The following is a 27,035-nucleotide window of genomic DNA, read 5'->3' on the forward strand; positions in this document are numbered from 1 at the left end:
TGAGCTGGCAATATGTACTAAGCACTCATATTCAAAAAATGATTACCATTCATTTTATTTTTTATTTGAAGGCTCATGAAAGAATCACACCATCTCTGCAGAGAAAAAAATGGAGGACTTAGAACTAGTTCATTGGTTAATTAGTAATTAGTTAATTTGGAGAAGTTTCTAACTGGTTCTTGTGAGGTTCTCGGCGCAGGAAACTGAGTCAGAAAGTCAGGCAGATTGAAGGAGGAGAATTTATTCTGCGTTCTCGGGCGAGGTTCACAGGTCCTGGGGTTGGGCCAGTGGAGTCGCGCCGAGAGGGAGTAGGGGCATTTTTTTATACAGCTGTTCAGTGAGGGCGGGGGAGCATGAGCTGTGGGAGTTCGTGCCGCGGGGGTCGTCACGGTTTCCTGGTGTCGTCATCTGTCTGGTAGCTGACCTGTTAGGAATTCCAGGGCTGGACCGGCATCTGCGTCACCATCCACCTGGTGCACTGGCCTGTTACGGATTCTAGGAAGGGCCCAGTATCTACATCACCATCTGCCTGGCGGAGGCATGCATCAGCTCCTGGACCCCCTTTCGACCTAACAGTTCTAAGAATTTTAAATTTATTTACTTCTATAAAAATCCGACAAGGCACACAATATTCTTTCTACAGTTTACAAAGGATGAAACCAAGTCAAAGAAATTCAATTGCAACTATTTACTGGTTGACAATGGGAAGCAGTAATATTCCTCTGACGAGTTTTCTTTTAAAGCCATTCCCATGATGATGATGGACTCTTATTATATTTTTATTTCAGTCACTCCTGACAAACAATACATTTGAAGGAATAAAAAATATCTGAAATATAAAACAAAATGTGGAACGTTACCATTGTCCATCCTATCGTACATGTCATCACTCAGTTGCTCAAGCTCAAAACACAGGCATCTTCTTTGACTCTCTTTTCCTCTATTCCCCATGCAATGCATTATCAAGATCTTTCAGTTCTCTTTTCCAAAATATTCTGAAATTCACAACTTTTCACTTCTAGACCCCTTCTCCCACCTGGTCTAATGAAATAGCCTCCATACTTGATCCAGTGCTTCCCTTGTCCCTTCCCTGACAAAAGTTTATTTTCTGTTTAGTAGGTAAAATGAACTTTTAGAAATGTAAGTACGATCATGACACTTCCTAGCTGAAAGTCCTCCAATTGATTCTCACTCTAAAATAAAATTGAAACTCCTTATAAATCCTGTACAAAACCATAGTCCGTCTGGCCATTGCTTATCTCTCCTAACTAGTTTTCTATACTACTTCACTTTGCTTAAACCATAGTATTTTTCTCGTTCTTACTCAAAATTCACTTCCTTCTTAGAGCCTTTGTATTTACTGAGCGTTTGTTCAATAAGTCAATAAATGCTATCATTGTAATATAGAAATGTAACTAACGAAACAACACCGGCGAGATTTTGATATCTTCCTTACGGGAGGCAGAAGGAGGGAAGGAAGGAGTCAGGTGTGGTCCATAAACCTAGATTAAACTGAGGAGATCACTCGCCGCGCCGCGTCTCTCCTTCAGGTCAACACCTCCTCAGCTTCAGGGCTGCCCACCACCCTCCACCACCCTAGCTTCCCGGAAGATAAACATATCTACAAGGGCGGGGCAGAAGGCGGGTTCGGAATGGATGAGTGGCCAACTAAAAGTGATTGGCAGCTGCCATGTCCACGTGCTTTGAGCTTCTAACCAGCTGTCGCGAGAATTCCATGTAAACAGACCAGTCCCCGGGTCCTCGGGTTCCCAGCCTGAGACGCTCAGGTGAGGGGCACAGGAGTCTGGGGCGTGATGCTTTCTGACAGACCCACGAAGGTGCTGTCTGCAATGGAAATACATATGTCCGTACTTCCTCCGGCCGGCGTTCGCAATCGAACTTGACACCTTGGTTTTACCCGAATTTACATACTGTTTTGTTTTTCCTCGAGCCCCAGCGGATTGGATAGTTTCAGGAGGCGGGTCCGCCTCTTTTCTACTTGCTGGTTGGCGAAGCTGACCTCTAAGGGCGGTGCCCGGCCGCAGGCAGCTGGCTTCTGGGATTGGCTAGAAGGGTAGTTCCGCTGAGGCGTGGTAGGAAGTGGTAGCCGTCAATCACGAGGGGACTCCAAACAGTGAGGCTTGAGCTGGAGAACAGCGTTTACCGGCGGGCGGCCGGTGAGAGGGCTGGCGGGGCTGTGTCTTTGGGGAGGCTTGGAGAGGACAAGGGGCGAGCCGCGTGAGTGGAGAGGGCTTGACTGGCAGGGATTCGGCGACGGGGAGCTGTGGAGATTGGAGGGGGAGGGGAGCGAGGTAGGGCAAGGGGCCAGAGGGCGGCCGGGGGCAGCGGTGGCACAGCGTTGGAGGTGAAGTGGGTAGCGCGGTACGAGCGTCTTTCAGGAGAGTGGGGCCTGAGGCACTGGCCATGGTCGTCTTCAGGAGACAGGGCCCTCATAGGACAGTTCTTGGGAGGTTGTGCTGGGAAATGAAGGGTGGTGTGGAAATGAGAGGGCTGAGGGGCTGGAGGTGAAGATACCCATTGAGGAAGGGGTACCTGGGCTGGTTCGGGCAAAGGGTGTTTTGGTTGTAGCATATGGGACTCATCAGTTTCAAAGTTGTCAAATAAGGTGATAGAATGCTCCCTACTTAGAAGTGAGGTTTTTAGGGGCTTTTCAAAATTAGTTCCAGGCTGTGGGCTCTCCTGAGCCCTGTAAGAGATATTTAATATTGCTGTCAGTCCTCCTTTAAACCTTAACCAAATACACTCCATGCTCTTAACACCTCCCCAAGGATTCAGATGCTTATTAGGGATGAGGATTCAGTGATGTGAGAGGAAAGGATAAGGGGCTTCTAATGTCATAAGTTTTTATTACTTATTTAGACTCTAGTGATGAGATTCCAATAGCCGGGGGTTAACAATTGTTTTTAAAAACCTTGCTAATTATGACCATGCAGTCTTTTTTTTAATCTTTATTTTTTTTTAAAAAATAAATATTTTTATTGATTTCAGAGAGGAAGGGAGAGGGGGAGAGATAGAAACATTAATGATGAAAGAGAACCATCTATCAGTTGCCTCCTGCAGGCCCCCTACTGGGGCTGGAGCCAGAAACCTGGACATGTGCCTGATCGGAAATTGAACTGTGACCTCCTGGTTTGGCGCTCAACCACTGGTTGGGCCATGCAGTCTTTTTTTTAAAGATATAATTGACATATTAGTTTCAGGTGTACAGCATAATGATTTGATATTTGTATATATTGTGAAACAATCACCACAGTAAGTCTAGTTATGATCCATTACCACAGTTACAATACGCTTTCTTACAGATTACAACAGTCTTAGTTGGATGGTATTACCCTACTGTTCCATTTGGTCTTGAAATATTGTGCCATGTGTATTTTAACCATCTCAACATAAAATTTCAGTAAATTTTTAAATTTTGGCTTACATAGGTAGTACATTTATTTTTATAAAGCGATCCTGCACTAGACTTCCCATCCATGATCTGGTTCTCTTACTTTTCTAGTTTATCTTAACAGTAGATCAAAGGGTCCAGCAAGAGTCTTAGCTAGTTTTGTGGTTCTGAGGTTTGGTTCAAATAAAAAAAAAAACACTTGGTAATTAACCATAAACTTTTCTCCCTACTCCCAACAATGATTTTTTCTATTTTTTGTTCTGGAAACAGGTTTTGTGAATGAAGCTATGGCTACAGATTCCCCGAGAAGACCCAGTCGTTGTACTGGTGGAGTTGTGGTTCGCCCTCAGGCTGCCACGTAAGCAAATTTCAGAATAAGCCTGATAGCTGAAGAAAGATTATTCAGAATAGTGATGTAACACTCAGGTTTTCTTTTTGAACAGTGATTACTTTTGTAGAATCTATTTAATTTTGGCTTTGTAGGATGATAAATATCATTGCCAAGGTCAAATAAAAGGAATAATTGGAGGGTCAAGTTGATGTATTCAGCATATTTACACAGTACATGAAAAGCACTATGTAAATCTTAAAGAGTAATGTTTTTTCATAGTCCAGGTTTAACAGTTAGTGAGTTATTAAACAATTTGTTGGATCAGGACTATTATTCAAAAAAGAAATAGAATTAATAGAAAATAGAGTTGAGAGTTAGTATTGTTTTATGGCACATACAGAGATATATCTGTTTACTAGATTGTGATGTAAAATGTATTTCTTACACTAAGATAGTGATGGCAAACCTTTTGAGCTCGGCGTGTCAGCATTTTGAAAAACCCTAATTTAACTCTGGTGCCGTGTCACATACAGAAATTTTTTGATATTTGCAACCATAGTAAAACAAAGACTTATATTTTTGATATTTATTTTATATATTTAAATGCCATTTAACAAAGAAAAATCAACCAAAAAAATGAGTTCGCGTGTCACCTCTGACACGCGTGTCATAGGTTCGCCATCACTGCACTAAGATCTCAGTCAGAAAGTTTTAAGGTCAATGTCATAAAGAGTACATGTCTATATTTTTTTATTTTTGCTGTTGTTAATCCTCACCTGAGGATATTTTCCCATTGATTTTTAGAGAGAGTAGAAGGGAAGGGAAGAGACAAGAAAGAAACATGGATGTGAGAGAGACACATTGATTAGTTGCCTCTCACACATTGCCCCAACCAGGGCCAGGGACCTAGCTTGAAACAGAGGTACATTCCCTTGACTCGAGGCCCTTCAGTCTGGGAGCCTATGCTCTATCCACTAAGCCAAACTGGCTAGGGCTGCATTTCTATATTTTAAGCCTTCTTTGACAAAGCCTATGAGTACTTACTTGAAAAAATCCTTATGTTTATTGATTTTTAAGAAAGAGGTAAGGAGAGAGGAAGGGAAAGAGAGGATGAGAGAGAGAGGAAGAGAGATACAGATAAGAGAGAACCATCGATCAGTTGCCTCCCATATTCGCCCCAGCCGGGATTTGTGCCCTCAACCTATGTATGTGCCCTGGCTGGGAATTGAACCCCAAACCTTTTTGGTGTACAGTATGATGCTCCAGCCAACAGAGACACCCAGCCATGGCTATTATGTATACTTTCTAGGAGCATATAATCTAATGTGGTTTTAAGATATGTATGTTAGAGCCAGCTGGTGATCATGGTTGGATTCCCCAATAAGGGGCATGATGGGTTTGCGGGCGCAGTCCCCAGTAGTGGGCATACAGGAGGCAGCTGATCCATGATTCTCTCTCATCATTGATGGTTCTTTCTCTCTCTCCCTCTCCTTTCCTCTCTCTGAAATCAGTAAAAACATATTTATAAAAGGAAAAGATATGTATGTTTGCAATCACTATAATCAATAAAAAAGATGCTAGCAAAATAGCATGAGAATGTAGAGTATTTTTGTGTGAATATTTTAGTATTTTAGATTTCAAAAGTTTTGTTAGGGAGCTAACATTTATAGTGTACTTCAAAGGCTGAATAGTGTTTGGGCAGTTAGAATCAAGGGTACATTTTAGGCAAAGGGAATTGAGTGAGAAGATGTGGGTAAGGCAAGCTATTTTCATGAATGAAACGGGAAAGTTGACTTATTATATGAAATAGGGTGAGGTGGACAATTAAGACCTTTCAATACCTGGCTAAGGAGTTGAAACTTCTTTTCTGCTTTTTAAAAAAATATTTTTATTGATTTCAGGAAGGGAGCGGGAGAGAGAGATAGAAACATCGACGATGAGAGAGAATCATCAATTGGCTGCCTTCTGCTTGCCCCCCCACTGGAGATCAAGCCCACCACTGGTGCATATGCCCTGACCGGGAATTGAACTGTCCGTGACCTCCTAGTTCCATTTTTTAAAATGTTCATAAGGGAATTGTAACATTTTGGATTATTTCCCTTGGGAAGTTTAGCATGTTACATAAAAAGTGCCTTCTCAGAATAACAAAAGTCTGTGGGTAATATGATATTTTACCACAAAACTTCCTTTTTCTCCTCCTGCATTTCCCATATGGCTATATGTCTTTGTTAACTATGGACAGTGGCAATAAGCATGTTATTAGCTATGAGTTAGGTACTATTTCACTCTTCATTTTACAGGTGGAGAGACCACAGCAGAGAGAAATTAAGTAAATTGTTCTCTGGTAACAGCCAAGAAGGGGAACCTGGATCAAATCCAGGCAGTTTGTCCTTGCTGCCTCACTATATTCAACATTTATTGCTTTTTATAATGCAATACATAATTTTTGTGGTTTAAAAAATATCTTCATTCAGTATTCTTTTAACAATGCTTGAGCATCAACTCCATGCCTAAGTACTGGCTTGTAGATTCTGAAGGTATAGGTAAATATGAGAGATGGATTCCTCTCTGTAATAGAGTTTACATTCTAGTGGGGCAAACAGTGAATGCAGTGTGCTATGATAGAGAATGACAATGGGGAATATGACTTAAGGCTATCAGGGAAGGCTTCTCTGAGGTAACAGTTTAGGTGGAGATATGAAAGGGAAGGCTGAGAGTATGGGAAGGACTTTAGGTAGAAAGCTAGTGTAAAGGCCTTGATTAAAAGAACTTGGTGTAATCTAGGAGTTGAAGTTGCGTATGACTGAAGTAAAGCAAATTAAGGGAGTGGCAGAAAAATGAGTTTGGAGAGATAGGCCTAATCAAAATGTTTTGGGGTTTTTGGGCTTAATTAGCTCTGTAGATATGTAAGGTATATTTTTACATAGGATTTAGGATCTCATTATGTCCCTAAATGTAATTTTTCACATCTCTCTGGAATGAATTTGATTTGGTATTTTGAAGAAATTTTTTTCTCTACTTGCTGACTTCCCATTTAAAATACTTCGGTGTCCTTGAGCGTTTTAGTACTTCCCCATGTCTTGTAAATGGCAAAAGTTAGCTGTAGAAAAATATGGATTCATTTTTCTCTATGCATATAAGGAACTAGGTTCATAACCAATTTAAAGCGAAGTTCACTATATACTGAGTCATCTGCAACAGGTTTTCTTGGTCTAATTAGGGCAATCTACTCTGACTCAAGAGGAAGGTTCTGCTTCAGCCTAGTCTTCTGTCATCACTCCTTCAAGTATGAGTTAGAAGTTCTCTATCGCAAGTTAAGATAGCATGGCTTTTCAGAAGAGATCATGTTTAGAATTGGTTAAGATCTCATTTGTACTTAATAACATTCAATGAAAGGAGAAAGGTTAGCAGAATTATCAGGTAATGTGAGTTAGGCTTTAAAAAAAATATTATGAGTGACCTTCTAAGGGCTTAGAAAGAATTTTCCCATGTTTGTCTTAAGCTGTCATGATAAATTTTATCCAATTCTCCCCTTTGCAGGGAGCAGTCCTACATGGAAAGTGTTGTGACTTTTCTACAGGATGTTGTGCCACAGGTAAGTGTTTGTGGTTTCCGGAACAGTAGGTTTTACCTTTGTCCAGGGAGCCTCTGAAATGTACTGTTTCCTAAACTTGATACTCGTATCGTCAACTTCAAAAAGACTTGATGTTTTAGTATCCTGAATATTGGTAGGGAGAAACTATACGTGTAATTAGGTGTACCTGAGTTTTGTGCTGACCGTGGCGCCATTATTATTCCTCAGAATTTGCTCTCCTAAGAGGAATCAAGGTGAGATGGTAGTTGAGGGATGGGACTTGGGACTGTCTAGTTGGGTTCTGTCTCCACAGCCTTTCCCTTGTCCTGGTTAAATGATGGGTGACTCAAGTGAGACAAGCAACACGTGCTTTACAGTTCGTTAACTAGGTATTATGTTCACTAAATACTGAGCACAAATCTACGTCTCTTTCACATTGAGCAGTATTTCTATGCTACACAGAGTATGCCCTGTTACTTTAGCCTGTGAGAAAGTAAGCTCCCTGTAAGCTCCTCGATGTCCAGGTGGGATGAAGAATGAGAGCTGCCCTCCTGGAATCACCTCTAGGGCACTGATGCCCAGACTTAACATAAGTATCACTTGACACGCTTATTGAAAATAGTAATTTCCAGGCCCCTCTCCCAGAGAGTTTGACTCAGTGGAATTGAGGTGGCATCTAGTAATTCGTGTCTGTAGTAAGAATCTCAGGTGATTCGTGTGAAACATTAGCTTTGGGAAGCAATGTTTAGTGGAATTACTGAAGGGGAAGCTTTCTGCTTTCTCCTTGTGGTGATGCCAGTATTCCCTGACTAAAAAAGCATCTGTAATTGCACTGTTCAGAAAGGACACTCACAGATCAGTTTTACGAGAGGGTCCTAGAACACTCTAGACTTTAGATTTCCGTTGTATTAGAGTATTCATCAAATATGGGAAACTACCAAAGGATGTTGGTATTTCTTTTTTATGTTCAGTCAGCTTTAATGAAAATAGGCCACACTGACAAGGTCTGCAAGTCTTCGGGGCATGTAAGGAGAAATACATGCTTTTTTTCCTTGAAGAACTCGATTAATAAGGGAAGTCAAATTTCTTGAAACAACCAAAGATAGTAAAAACATATCAAATAGTGTTACGCCTGTAACACAGACTGAATATTTAATTGCAAAGGGAATGCATACATAGCCAAGAAAGAGTGAAAGGCTTAAGTTCCAAAGGTCATTGGAAACCGCATTAATTGAAATGAATGGAGAGGTTGGGTATTTGATGTTGAAGGAAACTTGTTAGCTGGGCATGGTAGGCAACAGAGTTTCTATGGCTGGAGAGCATCCTGTATTCTGAGAATGCCATGCTTAGGTCTTCTACAAACTGTTCCTTTCTTGTAAGCCCTGAGCTCTGGCATGAGGCTAGTTCCAAGGAAGGGGCATTTCAAAATTTTTGTATTTTGCCTGCCCTAGAGTGCCTCTTTATCAGATTCTTACTAAGGCAACTTTTGTGCTAATGGAAACCCTGCATAGCATGCAGTGTTGGTTGGCTGGAGAAGAAAGGCTGTGGTCAGGGGCTTTGAGGGAGACTTTTCTAGAGAAACAAGAATACTAGAGTGAGTAATAGATTGAAAATAGGCTGCTAAAACTGATAGGGTAAAAATGCTGGAAGATAGATAATTTAGTTTTTATGAACTGAGCCAAACTGGTTAGTGCTAAAAATAATTTTAACAAAGAAAAAAAGTTAAAGCTCATATCTTCTCATTTAAGTCTTTTTGAAAATTTCACATTTTCAGGGTAAAAAAATTGTAGTCAGCCCAAGTGTTAATAGCAGTCAAGCAAATTATATGAAATTACATATGTTTTTCCGATAGAATGATTTGCTGTTATTAAACATTATACTTTTGACAGCACACAATGGAAGTTATTTTCTCTACAGTGAAAAAAACCCAACATATCTACAGTGATCTTAGCTGTATCTTTCAAAATTCAACAATAACTTTGTGCTTATGAATGTGTAGCTATGTTAGAAACCAGATAAGGAATAAAAGGAGAAATAAACCCTGTCATTTGTGGACTCTAAATTAGAGGTTTAGGTCAGGTGGATTTTGGTTGAAGAAGGAGGGCTAAACCCTAGCCAGTTTGGCTCAGTGGATAGAGGATCAGCCTGTGGACTGAAGGGTCCTGGGTTCAATTCTGGCCAAGGGCATGTACCTCCATTGCAGGCTCGATCCCAGGCCCGGGTTGGGTCATGTGTGGGAGGCAACCAATCAATGTGTCTTTCTCACATGATGTTTCTCTCTGTCTCTCCTCCTCCCTTCCACTTTCTAAAAATGGAAAAATATCCTCAGGTGAGGATTAAGAACAAAAAAGAAGGGCTAATAATCAGTTTGGTAGTCCACTAACCACCATTAAAACGGCAAGTGAAAGCTGTATGGGCACTGGGTGAGTCTGCATCACTGGGAATGAAATAACTAAACATGGGCAAAGATTATCTTAAGTTGAGAGGCAAAATGACATGATGTCATCTACCTTCTTCATGCAAACCTGCTGGAAGGCATACAAGAAACAATACTCAGATGCTTCCGTTAGCGTCACAGAATTTTCTCAGGAATGCTTAGTAGAGAACACCATGTCTGGGGAGGATAGAGGAAAACCTGAAGACGTAACAAAAGTATACAAGCCTTTCTATGAAAATCTTATTTCTCCCTGAGGAGGAAAACAAAGAAGTTCTGGAATCCCCATATATTGAAAGGCTTCTTTCAGCCTTGTTTTGTTCTGCATATCACCCAGAAGTCAAAGGACAGCATCTTCTGATGTTGCAAAGGAATAGGGAGACTGTTGAATAATGCTACAGGTGATAAGCAACTTGATAATTCTGCTAAACTGAAGGAAATGTTGATAAAATGTTACTGCTTTACAAGATTTAAGAAGAGCCTGAGATAGGAAAAAAGAAGTCCTAAATGTAATATGTCTTAGATGGGATCTTGGAGCAGAGAAAGACATTAGTGGAAAAACTGGTGAAATCCCATGAGATCTGGGCCTTAATTAGTAATAATGCATCAATTAGCTTCAGAGTTTTGACGAATGTACCATGGTAAGGTAAGATTTAGTTATATTAGGTAGTTCACATTAGAGGAATCTGGGTAAGGTGTATATGAGAACTTTCTGTACTGTTTAGTAATCTAAAATTATTCCAAAATAAAAAATTATTTTTAAAAAAGAGTTTTCAAGGATGATAAGGGTAAGAGACCAAGGAGGAAGAGGAAGAAGATAAGGATGAGAAGATAGCTGTTGATAAGGATGAGATGGTTGAAGATAAAGTTGGTTATAGTGTGGGTTTTTCTCTTCAAAGAAATTAACTGCCCTATTCACATCTCACTTTTTTTTAAAGACAATTGAAATCAAGAATTTTTTTGTGTATAGTAAATTTACAATTAAAGTAGCTGTCTTTTAATAGTATTTTCAGTGTCCTTTTCCTTTGTATGGTAAGTACAGGGACATTTAAATGGTATGGAAATTTAAAGCAGGTCATGTAAAACAAAATTATGGGATGGTAGTTTTTGTATGCTTTTGATATACCATATTAAATAATAATTCTCTGAACTGAGAACCACTTTTTTTAAAAATATATTTTATTGATTTTTTACAGAGAGGAAGGGAGAGGGATAGAGAGTTAGAAACATCGATGTGAGAGAAACATCGATCAGCTGCCTCCTGCACACTCCCTACTGGGACATCATGTGCCTGCAACCAAGGTACATGCCCTTGACCGGAATCGAACCCGGGACTCTTGAGTCCGCAGGCCGACGCTCTATCCACTGAGCCAAACCAGTTCGGCGAGAACCACTTTATAATTGTAAATGTTGCAGCTCTTTTGTTGACATTCTAAATATTTGTAAATTCATACAATAAAAACACTTGCTTTATGGAGAGCTGACTCCCTTTGACTACTGTTGAGAACCCTGGACACTTTTCCTATGACTTCAGAGCAGTTTATGTTTATCTTTGTGGCCCTTGCAGGCTTATAGAAACTAGCTAATAGGTTAAGTGTAGAGGCCAGATCAGAGACTGAAAAAGTAATTTTTTTTTCCACCCCCAAAACTGCCCTCCAACTGGGGGCATGAAGAAAGTAATATTCCTTTTTGTGTGTGTGACTACAAACAAGTGAATTTATTTTTGTGTTTTTTTACTGTATTTTTAAGCCTACAAGAGAAAAGCAAATAAAGCTTTTAATTGTTTTATGATTTAGGAAATAAGGTCATATAGATGTACTATCCTATCATTCTATTTATAATATCAAGGAGTACATTTTTTAAAAAATATATTTTATTGATTTTTTCACAGAGAGGAAAGGAGAGAGATAGAGAGTCAGAAACATCAATGAGAGAGAAACATTGATCAGCTGCTTCCTGCACACCCCTCACTGGGGATGTGCCCGCAACCAAGGTACATGCCCCTGACCGGAATCAAACCTGGGACCCTTCAGTCCACAGGCCGACGCTCTATCCACTGAGCCAAACCGGTTAGGGCCAAGGAGTACATTTTTAAAAAAATATATATTTTTATTGATTTCAGAGAGGAAGGGAGAGGGAGAAAGAGATAGAAACATCAATGATGAGAATCATTGATCGGCTGCCTCCTGCATGCCCCCCATTCAGGATTGAGCCCGCAACCCAGGCATGTGCCCTTGACCAGAATTGAACCCAGGACCCTTGAGTTCGCAGGCCGACGCTCTATTCACTGAGCCAAATCGGCCAGGGCTCAAGGAGTACATTTAAAAAACATTTTATTTTTCAATTACAGATGATGTTCAGTATTATTTTATATTAGTTCCAGGTGTATAGACTAGTAGTTAGACAATATATAATGTAAGAAGTGATGTCCCCGATAATTCTATTACATACATAGTTATTACAATATTATTGTCTATATCTCCTATGTTGTAAGAAAGTAATACTCTTGAAAATTTTGGGTAGAGTGTAAATAGCCTGATCATAAATACATGGAAACTAAATAGTTTTATTTTTTTAAGACTTCTTATTTGTTGGCCAATATAGGAAATTATTTAGTTTTTTGAGCGCCTTTAAATTATAGTGATATTTCCTAATATACTATGATTATTATATTTTAAGTTTCTGCAATGCTTTTCAAAAAATTTTTTTAAAATCCTCACCTAGGGACATGTTTTCATAGATTTTTTAGAGAGAAAGGGAGGGAGAAGGAGAGAGAAACAACAATGTGAGAGAGAAACATTGATTGGTTATCTCCCATACATGTCCTGACTGGGAAATGAACCCACAACATTTGGTGTAATGGAACAATGCTTCAACCAACTGAGCCACTGGTCAGGGCTTCTGCAGTATTTTAGTAGCTTAAAAACTCTCTTTTGAACAAGGTTTTTGGACTTCTGGATAACTTTCTTTGGGAGTACAAATATTACAAAATGTGCTGTTTCCGATTGGTGAAATTGTAGAGGGATAGTGTTGGTTTTAAGTTACTCTTTGTTTTGAACATCAGTAATATTAGAGCTGTAAAATATTTTTATTCAAACATTTCTGTTTACTATGCAGGCTTACAGTGGAACACCTCTAACAGAAGAAAAGGAGAAAATAGTCTGGGTCAGATTTGAAAATGCAGATTTAAATGGTATGGTTTTAACTTTTGGGGGCTTATGCATTCAATGTTTGCTTCAGGGTGACCTGATTCTTGAGTCAGATTACTTTCTCTTAGTAACTTTTTAGTTTTCAAAATAAATTTGTGTTTATTTAAAATAGCATAATCACATTTTTACAGAAACTTTATTAGAATGAATATGGTATTGTACAAGTCTGAAAGCAATTGTAACATAGGGCCTAGGGCTGCCCCCTGTCTGTTTCCCAGGCTACCATGTCTGTTATCTGGCTGAATTGTGGAGGCACTTGTGAGAAACTGAACGGGAGGATGGGAGAGAGGGAAGAGTAGTATTATTCTCTCTCCTTCTCCCTGTCAGTGGCTGCATTTTCTCTGTGATTTTTAGGTTCCCTTGGGCAGTTGTACTGGCAGTCCAGTTTTTACCAGGTGACCTTGGCACCCTGTACTCCTCTGTGTCTTCCTGGGCTAGGGGTAGCAATGACTTCCTGCTATAGCTAATCTAGTAGGCTGCCTCACAGTTCCTTCTCAGCTACCAGTTGTCTGCATTAAATTCCCAGTTACAAATACACTGACTTGTTTTAATTTCCTAGTCGGACCTTGATTGATACCATACTCTTGAATCTTTGTCTCCTCTAGACTTTTAGAATGTAATGCCTTATTTTCCTTTAAAAGCTACTGTCCAGGCCCTGATCGGTTTGGCTCAGTGGATAATGTTGAACTGTGGACTGAAGGGTCCCGGGTTCAATTCTGGTCAGGGGCACATGCCCAAGCTGTGGGCTCAATCAATGGTTCGCTCTCATCATTGATGTTTCTATCTCTCACTTTCCCTTTCTCTCTGAAATCAATAAAGAACATGAAATAAAAAATAAAAAAATAAAAAAGCTACTGTCCAGGATGAGAGAGGCTAAGTATTGCCTCTTCTATTGGTTTCTTCTGAATTTTGGATTCTCTATCAGCTGGTTCGTTCAAATAATGACAACCTCTTGGGCCCTCTTTTTTTTTTGTTTTTGTTTGCTTACTTCCTATGTAACTATCACTAATTTATACTTAGATGCTTTCATGGAGCTACAAACTCCTATAAATATGGTCAAATATGACAGACGATCTCTGTTCTTTTTTTTTCCCCGTAGACATATCCTTCCTTTGCTCTTCTGCTCCTAACCAGATTGATTGCATTGCAGACAGGTTAAACAGAATTTTTTCTTCTTGGTGTCATCTTGGGCATCATTTTGATTCTTTCCTGTTTGGGATTCACCTATTTCCCAGATTCCTTAATTTCCTTCCTTAGTTTTGCTTAAGCACATGTTGGTTGGGTAGCTTTACATTCTACTTTCCCTCAACTTTCCCTTTGAAATTCTCTTATTGTATTTTATTTCTCCTAACATATTTTCTGCTGGAGTCCAACCCCAGCAGGTCCAGGGGTCCCCAAAGGTGTGGACGGAGTCTGCGAAGAAGGAATGACACGAAGACAGCCTTCAGTTGATCAGCAGCCTAGTCAGGACCTCTAGCCAGGATCTCCAGCCAAAGTTCTGGTTAGGAACTCCAGCCAAGCTCTGGTTAAGATCTGATCAGGACGATGTTTCTCTCTCATCGATGTTTCTAACTCTCTATCTCTCTCTCTTCCTCTCTGTAAAAAATCAATAAAATATATTTAAAAAAAAAAAAGATCTGATCAGGTTCTGATGAGGATCTCCTGGGCCCTCTTTATGGGGAACAAAACATTCATTTGTAAATCATAAATCATTATTTATGATTTATAAACTTTTCCTACTGTATCTCTTTTTGAAAGCTTACTATATTTTACATTTTCTTTTAATGGCTCAAATTTCTTTGTTTATTAGCATAAGTCCTTCCTGTTCCTTCTTTATTTCTAACTATAATGCAGTGTTTGAATTGAACTCTGCTTTGGTGATTGCTTTCTGTTTCTTCCAATAGTCCTGAGAGCTCTGCTCTTTTGCTTAAAATTATAAAGTGCTGCCAGGTAGCCCCTTCCCTCCAGGCTGCGTCCCAGTTGATATGGTTTATCATGGTTGGGGGCTGGGGAGCCAGTCCTGCATCCTCCTAGGTATCTCCATTCCTAATCAATGCTTTAATTTTGGCTGTTGTTAGGTAGAGATGACTACTTTTGGAGGTCATTAGAGAGTAGGACAAGGGCCTTTAGTATCATGGTCACTGTTCTGTTTCTCATCCAGACAGTCTGATTCATGCCTAAGCTTGTTTTCCTTCAGGTACCATACTGAAAAGGAAGTAGCCGAAGCAGTTTCATATCCTGATATTTTTCTCTCAAATTCCCTAAAGGTGTGCATATGGTTTGAGACCCAGAGCACACTAGGTTATCCAGCTGGTTCGCTACAGTATAACCAGAACTGCCAAGTCTCTAATCTGAGGGGGAAGCTCTTTGCACCCCATCGCCTTTCTTGACTTGGCCAATTCTAATATGACATTTAGTACTATACTTAGGTACCAGTTTTTATATTTAACAGCCCCTTCTTCAGTTGCAAGTGATTGATTTAAGGGAATAAAAACATTAATTGTGGTAAAATGCACATAAAAGTGTATTATTTCAACCATTTTAAGTGTATGGTTTAATAGTCTTTAAGTACAGTATGTCCTCAGTTAACATTGTTGATAGGTTCTCAGAACTATGGTGAAACAAAGTGTAAGGAAACCAGTTTTAACATAGGCTAATTGATATAAATAAGAGTTAATTTCCTACAGTATCATCAATATTATAATGAAATGATATTGAATGAAATTTATTAATGGAGGACTTACTGCACATTCACTTTGTTATGCAGCTGATCTCTAGAACTCTTAATCTTGTAAAACTGAAATTTTATACCCATTAAACAATTTCACATTCTCTCCTTCCCACTAGCCTCTGGCAACCACAGTTCTATTTATGACTCTGAATTTGACTACTCAAGTTCCTCATAAGTGGTGTCATATAGTATTTGTCTTTTTGTGACTGGCTCATTTCATGTAGTATAATGTCCTCAGATTCATTAATGTTGTAGCATGTGTAGCTTTTTCCTTTCTTTTTAGGGCTGTGTAATATTCCTTTGTATGTGTGTACTACATTTTGTTCTCTATTTGTCCTTTGATGTTCCATTTGGGTTATGTCCACCTTTAGGCTTTGTGAATCATGCTGCTATGAACATGGGTGTACACATATTGCTTTGAATGCCTGCCTTCAATTCTTTTTGAGTATATACTCATAAGTGGGATCATTTGCTTATATGGTAATTCTGTTTTTAATTTTTTGAAGAACGACCATACTGTTTTCATAGGAGATTTTTGTTGAAACCTACTCATATAGCTTGTGTCAATGTAAGAAAGATCCAAACCTGTAGAGAATTTGTAAAATAGTTTACTTGAGCCAAACTGACAACATAAGCTGGGAGCAAGATCTCAAATGCTCCAGAGAGTTCTGCAGCTTCTTTAATGCATTTGAAATTAAGAAAGATTACTTGAAGGTGGGAACAGACCAAGCAAGGAGTGGATCATAGGACAGTTAATAAGATTATGTGTTATCTTGAGGGTGGTCACCCTTTAGAAGGAGGGAATATGTGCTTATCTTCACCCAGAGAAAGAAAAACAGCACAAGTGACTAACCATAATCTAAGAGAAAGGAGATTTTGTTCATATAATGACCTCAGGGTTTTTATATGTGGCCTTGGAGCCCTTCTAAACGTAACAACCTGTGATCAAGGAGATAGCTATAGTAGAAAGATGACTAGATTGTGTATCAAGAGTCCTGAGCCCTAGCTGGGTTGGTTCAGTGGATAGAGCATCGGCCTTCAGACCGAAGGGTCCTGGGTTCGATTCCATTAAAGGGCGTGTACCTCGGTTACAGGCTCAGTCCCCATCCCTGGTTGGGGGTACACAGGGCAGGCAACCAATCTGTGTGTCTCTCTCACATTGATGTTTCTCTCTTTGTCTCTCCCCCTCCCTTCTACTCTCTAAATATCAATGGAAAAATGTCCTCGGGTAAGGATTGACAGAAAAAATAAAATAAAATAAAAAGCGTTATTAAAAAAAAAAGTCCTGATGCCGAAACCGGTTTGGCTCAGTGGATAGAGCGTCGGCCTGCGGACTGAAAGGTCCCAGGTTCGATTCCGGTCAAGGGCATGTACCTGGGTTGCGGGCACATCCCCAGTAGGAGATGTGCAGGAGGCAGCTGGTCGATGTTTCTCTCTCATCGATGTTTCTGACTCTCTATCTCTCTCCCTTCCTCCCTGCAAAAAAATCAATAAAAAATATATTAAAAAAAAAAAAAAAAAAAAAAAAGTCCTGAGATTTCCCTAACTTGTCAATGATAAAATGAAATTGGCTCTGGTTCTGTATATAAAACAGTATGATATATGTGTGTCAGATTAGATGATGTATCTATACCAAAGCACACTGAAAATTAGAAATGACCATTAAGTGTTAGATATACAGAGAATTAATTATGCCCTATGAAAATAAGCTTATAATTCTGAATTTTGCTGGAAATAGAATCATGTGCTATTAACTTTATGTCAATGAGTTTCTATTATAAAATCAGCATTAAGCCTGGCTGGTGTTGCTCAGCAGTTGAACCAAGAGGTCACAGTTTGAATCCGGGTCAGGGCATATGCTTGATCCCCAGTGTTGGGAGTGCAGGAGGCAGCCAATCAATGATTCTCTCTCATCATTGATGTTTCTAACTCTCCCTCCCCCCCCCTTTTTTTTTTAAGAAAACAAAACAAAAAACAGCATTAAAACATTATTGACCATAAGCTATGTTTTGATCTTTATATTTGGGCAGCAGGAAGTCCCTAATGTAGAGAATGGAGGTGAGGAGGTATGTCATTATTTGTGTTTTAGAGAGAGCACTGTGACTGTTGGGCAGCGGTGGATATGGGAAGTTAGTTATGCTTTTGGAATAGATGGAGCTGGGACAGGGTGGTGGTGTAAGAAGAGAGCTGTTTAGGAAGACAGGGTTAGGGGGAGGTTTATTGCCAGAAGGAAGGAAGAAGGTGGTTCCTGATGTTGCTTTTTCACCGAAAGAGGGAACCCTGGAAGATCAGATTTGGGGAGAAAAATAATGATCTTTGAGTGGAATTTGCTCTACTATTGAGATACCCAACAACTCATGCTGCAGAGACACTAACTGAAGCAATGGGATCACGTAGGGGAGGGTACACTGCGAGAAGAAAAGGGAAACATTCAAACCTGTAGAGAATTTTTATGAGTTTATTTGAGTCAGACTGATGACAATTGCCGGAAGCAGTTTTACACATCACAATCAAAGGGGAAGCTGTATGGGGTTACAAGAAATTCATTGAAATTCATTAGGGGGGGTTACAAGTGATTCATGAATTGGGCAGCACCCCTTCTGGCAACTAGAAGGGTGCTCCAAGGGCTTGTACAAAATGGAAGGGTTTTTTTTCAGGAAAAAGGGGGCAAGGGAGAAAAAAAAAGAAAGGATTGTTTTTGGGCTGAATATCATTGGGGGATAGAGATACAGGCGGTTGTTTTTTTTAAAAAAGATTTTTATTGTGCTAGAGAGAGAAGAAGGGAGAGGAAGAGAGAGACAGAGAGATCGGCTGCCTCCTGCATGCTCCACACTGAGTATCGAGCCTGAAACGGCACAACCCCTGACCTGGAATTGAACCAGGGACTCTTTTTGGTGTATGGGCTGATGCTCAACCAAATGAGCCACACTGGCCAGGGCCTGAATGGTTTTTGTTATACAGATTGAGGACGGAGAGGGTCCTCTTTTAACAGATAACCTTACTGGTGCTTGACCATAAAATTCCAGACTGATAAGTTTCTGGGAGAGGTTGAAATTGCAGTTAGGTCAGGTATTAAATTTAGGTTTGGTATCAGGGACTTTCAGCATGAGGGATGCCATTTTGGGCCTATGGTTTTCTCTTTAACAACAGCTTGGAGGTGATTGGTGACTAAAGCAAAAGTCACTTTGGAGGAGTGTTAGGGGCAGAAACCATCTTGGAATGTATTTTTGGGTGAATGAGAAATCAAAAATAGATGACGGTTATAAACAACTCAGTCGAGGAATTCAGCTTCTAGGAGAGGAGAGTGATGAAATCAAATACCAGGAGAAGGATATTGTTGCTTTACTTTATGATTTTTACAAACCTTTATATTGTGCAAACATCATGGTAAAGAACACAAAACTAAAGTATAGGTCAGTGAAATTTTTACAAACCCAACACCTCTGTAATCATCCTGTAGGGTAAGAAAAAGAATATTACGAATTTCCTGGTTATTTTGAATTTCATATAGATAGAATTATTCAATATAAGGTCTTTTGTGTCTGGTTTATTTTGCTCATTATGTCAGTGAGGTTCATTCATGTTATGGTGTATGGTAGTAAGGTAGTTCATTCTTTTTTCTGTGCTCAAAAGTATTCAGTTGTATCAGTATAACACTGTGCTTGTTGATTCTGTTGATGGACCTTTGCATTCATTGCAGCTTTTGGCTCTTTTCAAATAGTCTTGCTATGGATATTCTTGTGCATGTCTCTTAGTGTATATGTGTGTGCTCATGCTTCTAATGAGCATGTATACCTAGAGTGGAACTGTTTCAAAGGGCGTGGTATCCTCAGCTTGAATAAGTTGTCAAACTGTTTTCCAAACTGGTTGTACTAATTAAATTCACCAGCATTGAATAAGCAATCCATTTGCTCCATATCCTCTCAACACTTGGTTTTGTCATTGTGGTTTTAATTAGCATTTCATTGATTTCAGCAAATGAGGTCCAGCCACTTTTCATGTTTTATTGATCTTTTGAATATCCTCTTTTTGAAGTGCTGTTTCATGTCTCTTGCCTATTTTTCTAAGGACTTATCTTTCATATAGATTTTTTATTGTTACATGTACTGGATGAGTCCTTGTGGGGTTATGCTTGTTGCAAGACTCTTCTCCCATCCTGTGGCTCCTGATTAACAGAAGTTCTTCATTTTAATGTAAAAAATAATGCAGTCGAATTTGCCAATCTTTTATGCTAATATTACTGGAAAGGGGACCAGGCCCTGAACTGGTCTAGGGCCTAGGGAGAGCTGGTAGTGTGTGGGTTCTTGATTTTGTGCAGGAAAAATTTCACAACACGAGTCCAGGTGAATTTTAGAGGACTTTTATTAAAGCTGCAGACAGGGAAATAAGAGCGGGTTGGGGAAATCAGCTTAGGCGAGTCTTCTTTGGCCCACTAAGAAGCCAGAGACAAGGGGTCCCTTGGGGACAGGGTCGGGGGGGTTGTCTGGGATTAGTGGCTGCTACCCATTGATGCCCTGGGTGCAAGCCTCATGGAGTCCCTTAGAATTTAGGAGATGCCTGCCTGTGGGGAAGGAAGAGGGGGGAAGGTTCAGGGGTGGAAGAGGGGGAGGCACAGGTGTGCTGCTGGGAGGGAGAGCATGCACTGGACCTTCTGACCTTCCTTTTGAGGGGTTTGAAAGGCTGAGTGTTTAGGGGAAGTCTTAAGGAGGATGTCAGTAGAATATTCATCAGGTTTATGCTGATGTACCAAAATGAGATTTATTCTCTTAACTTCATCTGTCCTTGGGTGTGGTTAGCAAATGGCACTAATTGGATTTCTGCTATCTGTCTCCCTGAGCAGAATGATTTAAGCTATTTACCCTCTGGTTGGGGAGGACAAGTGCAAATCATATACTCTTAAGTGTCCCTGGTTTAAGGAAGATAGGATTTACTAGATGGTTACAAAATGCTATTTAACTAGTTTCCCTATTCTGCTTCTGATTCTCTTGGCTTACTGGCCTGTCTCACTAAGAGGTGTGTGTGTGTGTGTGTGTGTGTGTGTGTGTGTAGAAATCTTTCCTTATACGGTGATCATGAAAATACTTTTCTGTATTATCTTTCAGAGTTTAATTTTATCTACATTATATATATCTAAAATCCCCTGGTACTGGCTTATTTGAAAAAATAGGGAACACTTCCGCATGTGTAAATGCTCCTTGAAACTATTCAATAGCATGGAAGGAATCGAAGAAACAGAAAAGGAATGATTGGAAAAAGGGCCCCTGAGAAGGTGGTGGAGGATGGGACCCAAAGCACAGATGGAGGGTTTGCTTTCGATAGCAGGAAAGACAACTATTTGTAATAGGATGGAAGGTGAAGAGGCTGCCACAGATGCAAATCGGTCTTTGGCAACAGGAAGTTTGTAGTTTCCCTGTGCAGTATGAGACAGATTATTGGAGTGAGGAGAGAGAGGGCACAGTCAGGACTAGGACAAAGTTTAAGAAAGTCATTGAAGAAATTATAAATTAAGTTCTAGAAACAATAAATTTGTTGTGCAGTTTTGAGCATATAGTTGAAGCTTGTGGAGGTAATTTAATTTATAGTGTACCAATTCTTTCTCACAATGATGTTTCTATGTCAGTATATGGCTGCCATAGAACATACTAGAATAGTGGGTAGTTGGGTTCATCTAGGGTTTTGCTATTTGAATGCTATGCAAAGATCCCACAAAGAAGGATAAGAGAATGTAGATTATTGACAATTATTGAGATGATTGATAAAAAACTAAGATGGGAGGAGTATCTAAGATGAGTCTAAAGGGAGGAGGCAGGGGTGTCAGTGAACTGACTAGCCCACAACCCTGCCACGTGTTTTGACTGGTAATCTAACCGGCAACCTGTTTGTTCTTGGGTCATTGCTCAACTGCTGAGCTGCACCGGCTGGGGTGTTCACTTCCTTTAATGAGGTCTTCCAAATACTTCTGCACTTATTTTTTATTGTGAGACAATTGTAGTACTAATGGCATTAAAGAAATATGTTGCTATCTTAACTGACATTGTGTCTTTTTAATTCCTGTTATTTAATTCTAATGTAGATACATCAAGAAATCTGGAATTTCATGAAATACACAGCACTGGGAATGAGCCGCCTTTGCTGATTATGATTGGCTACAGTGATGGAATACAGGTCTGGAGCATCCCTGTAAGTATGAAGATGGTTGATTTCCTAAAATACAATACTTTTGCAGAATGCTATCTGATGGGAAATCTGGTGATACTTTCAGAAAGGTCTCATTCATTTGTTTCATAGTAGTTGCTTAAGATACAGTTAGGTGTGCAACACCATGCAAAGTACAAGGAATATGGGCCAGAGATGCTGTAAATGATTTTGAAAAGTGGACTAGGAATTGTGGTGATCACTTTACATGCAAGATCTCAATTTTGTCATGGTAACTCTACTAAGTAGGTATTATTTTTTCCTCCCATTTTATAAATGATTAAACAGACTTACAAAGGACTTGTTTTAAAAATTAGCAATCACTTAAGAAAAATCAATGTTTTAGAATTAGTTTAAACATTCACTTCATCCCCACTCCCACTCTTAGTTCCCATTTCCCCTACCTTGAGGCAGCCAGATTTTCTAGTTTCTTATGTATCCTTATAGCTATATTTTATGCAAAAAATATATAAATATATTTTCCCCACTCTGCTCTTTCCTAACAGATATGAGCATAATAGTTTGTACCTTGAGGTTTTTTCCTCATCAAGTCAGTGTTCTGAGAGATGCTTCATTGAGTTTTATAGCTGCATATAAGCTACCTGGGTTTCCTTAATTTACATAACTTGTTCCCTATTACTGAAAAACATAAATGTCCCTTTTTAAAATTAGAAACAATAATGTAATACATGACCTTGAACAAAACTTACTTTATATGTGTGTATCTGTGTAGAGTAAGTTCCGATTTTGATAAATGTTTAAATTGCCTAATAGGTCCCAGTTTGCCTTTTAAACCCTACATATTCCACTTTGGAATGACCCAAAATAAAATGTCCTAAAAAAGGAAAAGGCTTGGTAGGATCACAGCTCAGTGAAGTGTAGTCGGGATTGCATACTGCAGCTTATACTTATTTACATTCTGGTTTATTGCATGACCTAAATACCGCATCTCCTCAGTAGATGGGGGCAGACAGGGGACTTCTATTGTGTGGTTCTTTTGCAGTTGGAGGCTTGGGGCCAATAGAATTTTAATTTGTATCTTTAATAAATATATTCACCAAACTCATTAGAAGCCCCTTGTGTGTGTGTGTGTGTGTGTGTGTGTGTGTGTGTCTCAGCTAGAATTCCCCTGCCTTTTTTGGTTGTTGTTGTTCTTTTGGGTAATATGGTTACTACCTAAAATATTTATAAATAAACATATATTGCTGCAATTTTAATAGGAATCAGGATATTCTTGAGTGCAGGATTTTGGTGTCAGTAGTGTAAGAATGAAGTAACCAGCATATTGGACTTCATTATTTTTTAACATTTTAAGTAAAATGTATTAGTTCTTCGATAGATCACTTACGATAAACTTTGGTCTTCCATCTGGTCATATAATTATGTATCATATTGTTAGGTATTTAGGACTTGGGGTTTTGTATTTCTTGTTTTTGAAGATTGGCTTTATTTTGCAGAGGTAGAAGATTCCTGTTGGTATGGCATGGACTTAGTGTCCTCTTTCTTCAGCCTTTGGGGATGTGTAGCTGACATTTTTCAAGGTCCTGTAACGTCTGTAATTTAAGTACCATGCCAAAGGCATGGACAAAGGCCTTATAATCTGGCATTGGTTTTTACAGGTTTTTTCTTTCTACCCAGGGAACTCTTTCTGTGTCGTGATCAGAGGAAAGGGTTTTGTAAATGCAACTCTTATTAATAGAGACTACCTTTTCATCTATTACAGTTTGTTGACAGACTTAAAGGCAAAGAGGAAGCTCAAGTTTTAACAAGAAGGTTGAACCTCGTGTGGTTAGGAGTGTTGACTGGATTGAGCACATTCCTTTGGTGGTACTCAGGCTACCAACTTGTTTTGGTTATAATTAGAGGTGTCACTTTTAATACTCACAAAGGTAACTCGTGTTTAGCTCTGAGTAACTTAAGGTCTTCTGAGTAATTTAAATTACTTCTTTAGTTTTTATGTCGTTTCAAATTTTTATTGACTAGTTTTTCTTTTTTTTTTTGACTAGTTGTTTACTATTGCAGTAGTATAGCCCTGTGAGAACTGTTTCAAAAATTAGGAAGCAGTCCGGGTAATAAGCTCCTTCTGATGCATCGATTGAGTTCTTACTGTGTTCAAAGAGCTTTATATATACACTATCTCATATACTGTACCCTGTGAGGTAGAAGTTACCCTGTTTTACAGGTGGCAAGGTCACATAACTTGTAAGAGGCAGAGTTGGAATTCAAACTCAATTCTGTCTGACTTCAAATTCAGAGTCCATGGTCTAAGTCTAAGAGCTATACTTCATTACTTCCAACATGTGATTGCGGAAGATATACCATGCACACAGTTTGGCAGTTTTAGTTTTCATTGTAAAAGGTTATGATATAGCTTCAAATATTTATCTTTTATAGACTACTGTGACTGTTATGCATTACTCTAACTAAACCCTTCTGAAACTTGTTTATCACTAGTCAGTTATTCAGTAATTATTTAAGTGTTCCCATATGCTAGACAGTGGGGAGCTAATGTTGGTCAAGCTAGAAATAATCCTGGCTCGTAGGGATCTTTGCAGACCATAAATCGTATTTGCCTTTTTAAAATTTTTATTGAATTTATTGGGGTGACATTGGTTAATAAAATTATATAGGTTTCAGGTGTACAATTCTATAATATATCATCTGTATATTGTATTGTATGTTTAGCAGCCCCAGTCAAGTCTTCCATCACCATTTATCCCCCCTTTACCCTCTTCTACATCCCCCACCCTTTTTTTCCCTCTGGTAATCACCATACTGTTGTCTGTGTCTAAGAAGGTTTTTTTTTTTTTTTTCTTTCCTTAATCCCTTCACCTTTTTCATCCAGCCCCCTGTATTATTGATCTATATATCTGTTTTCATGCCAGTACCATTCTTTTTGATGGCTATAGCCTTGTAGTATATTTGATATCAGGTTGGGTGATTCCTCCAGCTTTTGAGTAAGTATAGGTAAGCAGAACGTCAATCCTGGTCCAAACTAAGCACAGTTTTGCCTCAGTTTTGTGCACGGTTCTCTCTTCTGTAGATTTTATATAACTGTTCCACCCGTGAGTCTTAGATTAAGAAAATAAACATATCTTGGTTAAATATTTTTTAAAAATTGATTTTAGAGATGAAGGGTGAGGGAGAGAGAGAAACATCAATGAAGAGAGAGAGTCATTGATTGGGCGCCTCCTGCTTGCCCCACAGTGGGAATCAAGCTCACAATCCGGGCATGTGCCCTGACTGGGAATTGAACCTCGACCTCCTGGTTCAGAGGTTGGCACTCAACCACTGAGCCATACTGGCCCGGGTGGTTAAACATTTTTTAAGATTGTTTATATAAGAAGTGCGCAAATATGAACGAAGCTTAGATGATGTTCAGGAATATAGTAGAGTTAGCTCAGAAGCAGAACTATGCAGAAGTAATTTTTCTATTTCCCAATCCCACACTTTGTAGATGAGATAGCTGCAGGAAACCACCAGTTCTCTTAGCTTTCCCAAGCTGTCAGGCCCCTACTTTCAACATATCTGATGTAATATAAGAAATGATTATTTCTTATGCTGATGTTCTTGGATAAACAGGCCCTATTTGCATCTATGTCTAACAGTGTATTTGCTTCTTTTGGTAATGTAGTAGAGACTCTTTTTAAAATCTTTAATTAAAAAAAATAGTTATACATGTACCTGGACTAAAAACTAAATACTTTTATGGGATTCATATGAAAAGAACAGCATTTCTGCATTCTTCCTTTCTTATCATCTTCATTTCTATTATTGTTGTTATCTTGGTATGTATTTCAGATATTTGAAAGTAACATACTTATATTTTTTATTTTTTTCCTCCTAGTTTTACACATAGATTGACTTGATGCTATGAACTATGAGGACTTAATTGGTGTTCATTTATTCAACACAGGTCTGGGATAAAATGTGTATTTTGAGCAAAATAGACACAGTCTTTACTCTAATACAGCTAGTATGAAAGAAGGATTTAAATAAAAATATATACAACTTAAATTGTAATGTGAAGAAATAATAAAATATTGTAATAACTAAGCAGTACAAAAGTTAAGATTTAGCCAGGGTAGGAGGGAACAGCAAATAGTAAAGTCAGAGGCTCTGAGGTGAAGTGTTCTTTTCTCTGAAGTTGGACGCTGATTTAGATTTTTAGTTGTTGTCGTCTCCTCCTCCTCCTCCTCCTCCTCCTCCTCCTTCTTCTTCATCATCATCACCGAAGTCTTTTTTATTTTTTCCCACTTATCATGCCATGAATTCATAGGGAATGGGTTCCAGCAGCTCAGGCTCCTTTCCATTGGTTCTCACAAAGCATGCTTCTCTGGGTGGAGCAGGCTGATGCTTCAGTTGACCCCAGGTACCTTTCTCTTTGGCTTCCTTCTTTTTCTGATAATTTTCCTTCACACGTTTCAGGAAGCTGTCTCGGCTCTTAGATGCTTAATATGCTCAATAAGCACATTTAATTCTCTTGGCAAGAACCTTGCCCTTAACTAGCTTGTTCACAACAATGCCCACTGCATGCTGGGTGACATTGTAGACTCTTCCAGTTTTGCCATGTTAACAGTTGTGGGCATTCCTTTTTGAACAGTGCCCATTCCCTTGCTGTCCACAGTATCACCTTTCCTGTAGATTCGCAAGTATGTGGCCAAAGGAACAACTCCATGTTTTCTAAAAGGCCTAGAGAACACATAGCGGGTGCCTCTCCCCTTTCCCTTTGTGTTAGTCATTTTGGCTAATTAGTCTGTGGAACTACGGTTGCCAGGAGCCATGCGCAGGGCCTACTTGGAAGATCTAGTTGTTTTCTTCTTAAAGAATATTGATATAAATATCTTTATTATCATGTAATTTGGAGAGATCAATAAATGTAGAAATACTAATGTTCTTCATAGAATTCTTAAATTGCATTCTCGTAAAGCCATGCCATTCATACTCATTTTGTTCATTTATTGATTCATTCATGTAGCAAAGATTTATTGCCTTTTACATGTCAGAGCCTGATCAAGGTGCTGGGAAAACTGAGTATACAAAATCATTCTTTTTATGGACTTGCCATTCTAGGTAGGTGGGTTGGAGAGCGGTCTAGATGATAAACAAGCATGTTCCATGCTAGATGGTGGTGAGTGTTATGGTGGGT

At 39.2% G+C, this 27,035-nt stretch overlaps 1 protein-coding gene and 1 pseudogene across 3 annotated transcripts in view; one reads left to right on the forward strand and one right to left on the reverse strand.

Moving 5' to 3' along the window:
• The first annotated feature begins 1,731 nt into the window (after positions 1–1,731).
• BCAS3 (BCAS3 microtubule associated cell migration factor) overlaps positions 1,732–27,035 on the forward strand; it is a 470,653-nt gene continuing 445,349 nt past the window's right edge. For 2 of the 3 annotated variants that reach the window (XM_070394365.1, XM_070394366.1), the window contains exons 1-5: positions 2,157–2,238; positions 3,683–3,770; positions 7,284–7,338; positions 12,869–12,944; positions 21,765–21,871. In XM_070394365.1, coding sequence (XP_070250466.1) covers positions 3,700–3,770; positions 7,284–7,338; positions 12,869–12,944; positions 21,765–21,871 — 309 coding nt within the window. In that variant the 5' untranslated portion in view covers positions 2,157–2,238; positions 3,683–3,699. Of the gene's footprint in view, positions 1,788–2,156; positions 2,239–3,682; positions 3,771–7,283; positions 7,339–12,868; positions 12,945–21,764; positions 21,872–27,035 lie in introns of those variants that run through there. The other variant, XM_070394364.1, reaches the window with a different exon arrangement.
• LOC138994475 (large ribosomal subunit protein eL21-like) lies at positions 26,122–26,628 on the reverse strand (annotated as a pseudogene).

Source organism: Myotis yumanensis, unplaced genomic scaffold, assembly GCF_028538775.1.
Source record: "Myotis yumanensis isolate MYYU_CA2020_CCGP unplaced genomic scaffold, mMyoYum1.0.hap1 SCAF_16, whole genome shotgun sequence".
Lineage (NCBI taxonomy): Eukaryota > Metazoa > Chordata > Mammalia > Chiroptera > Vespertilionidae > Myotis > Myotis yumanensis.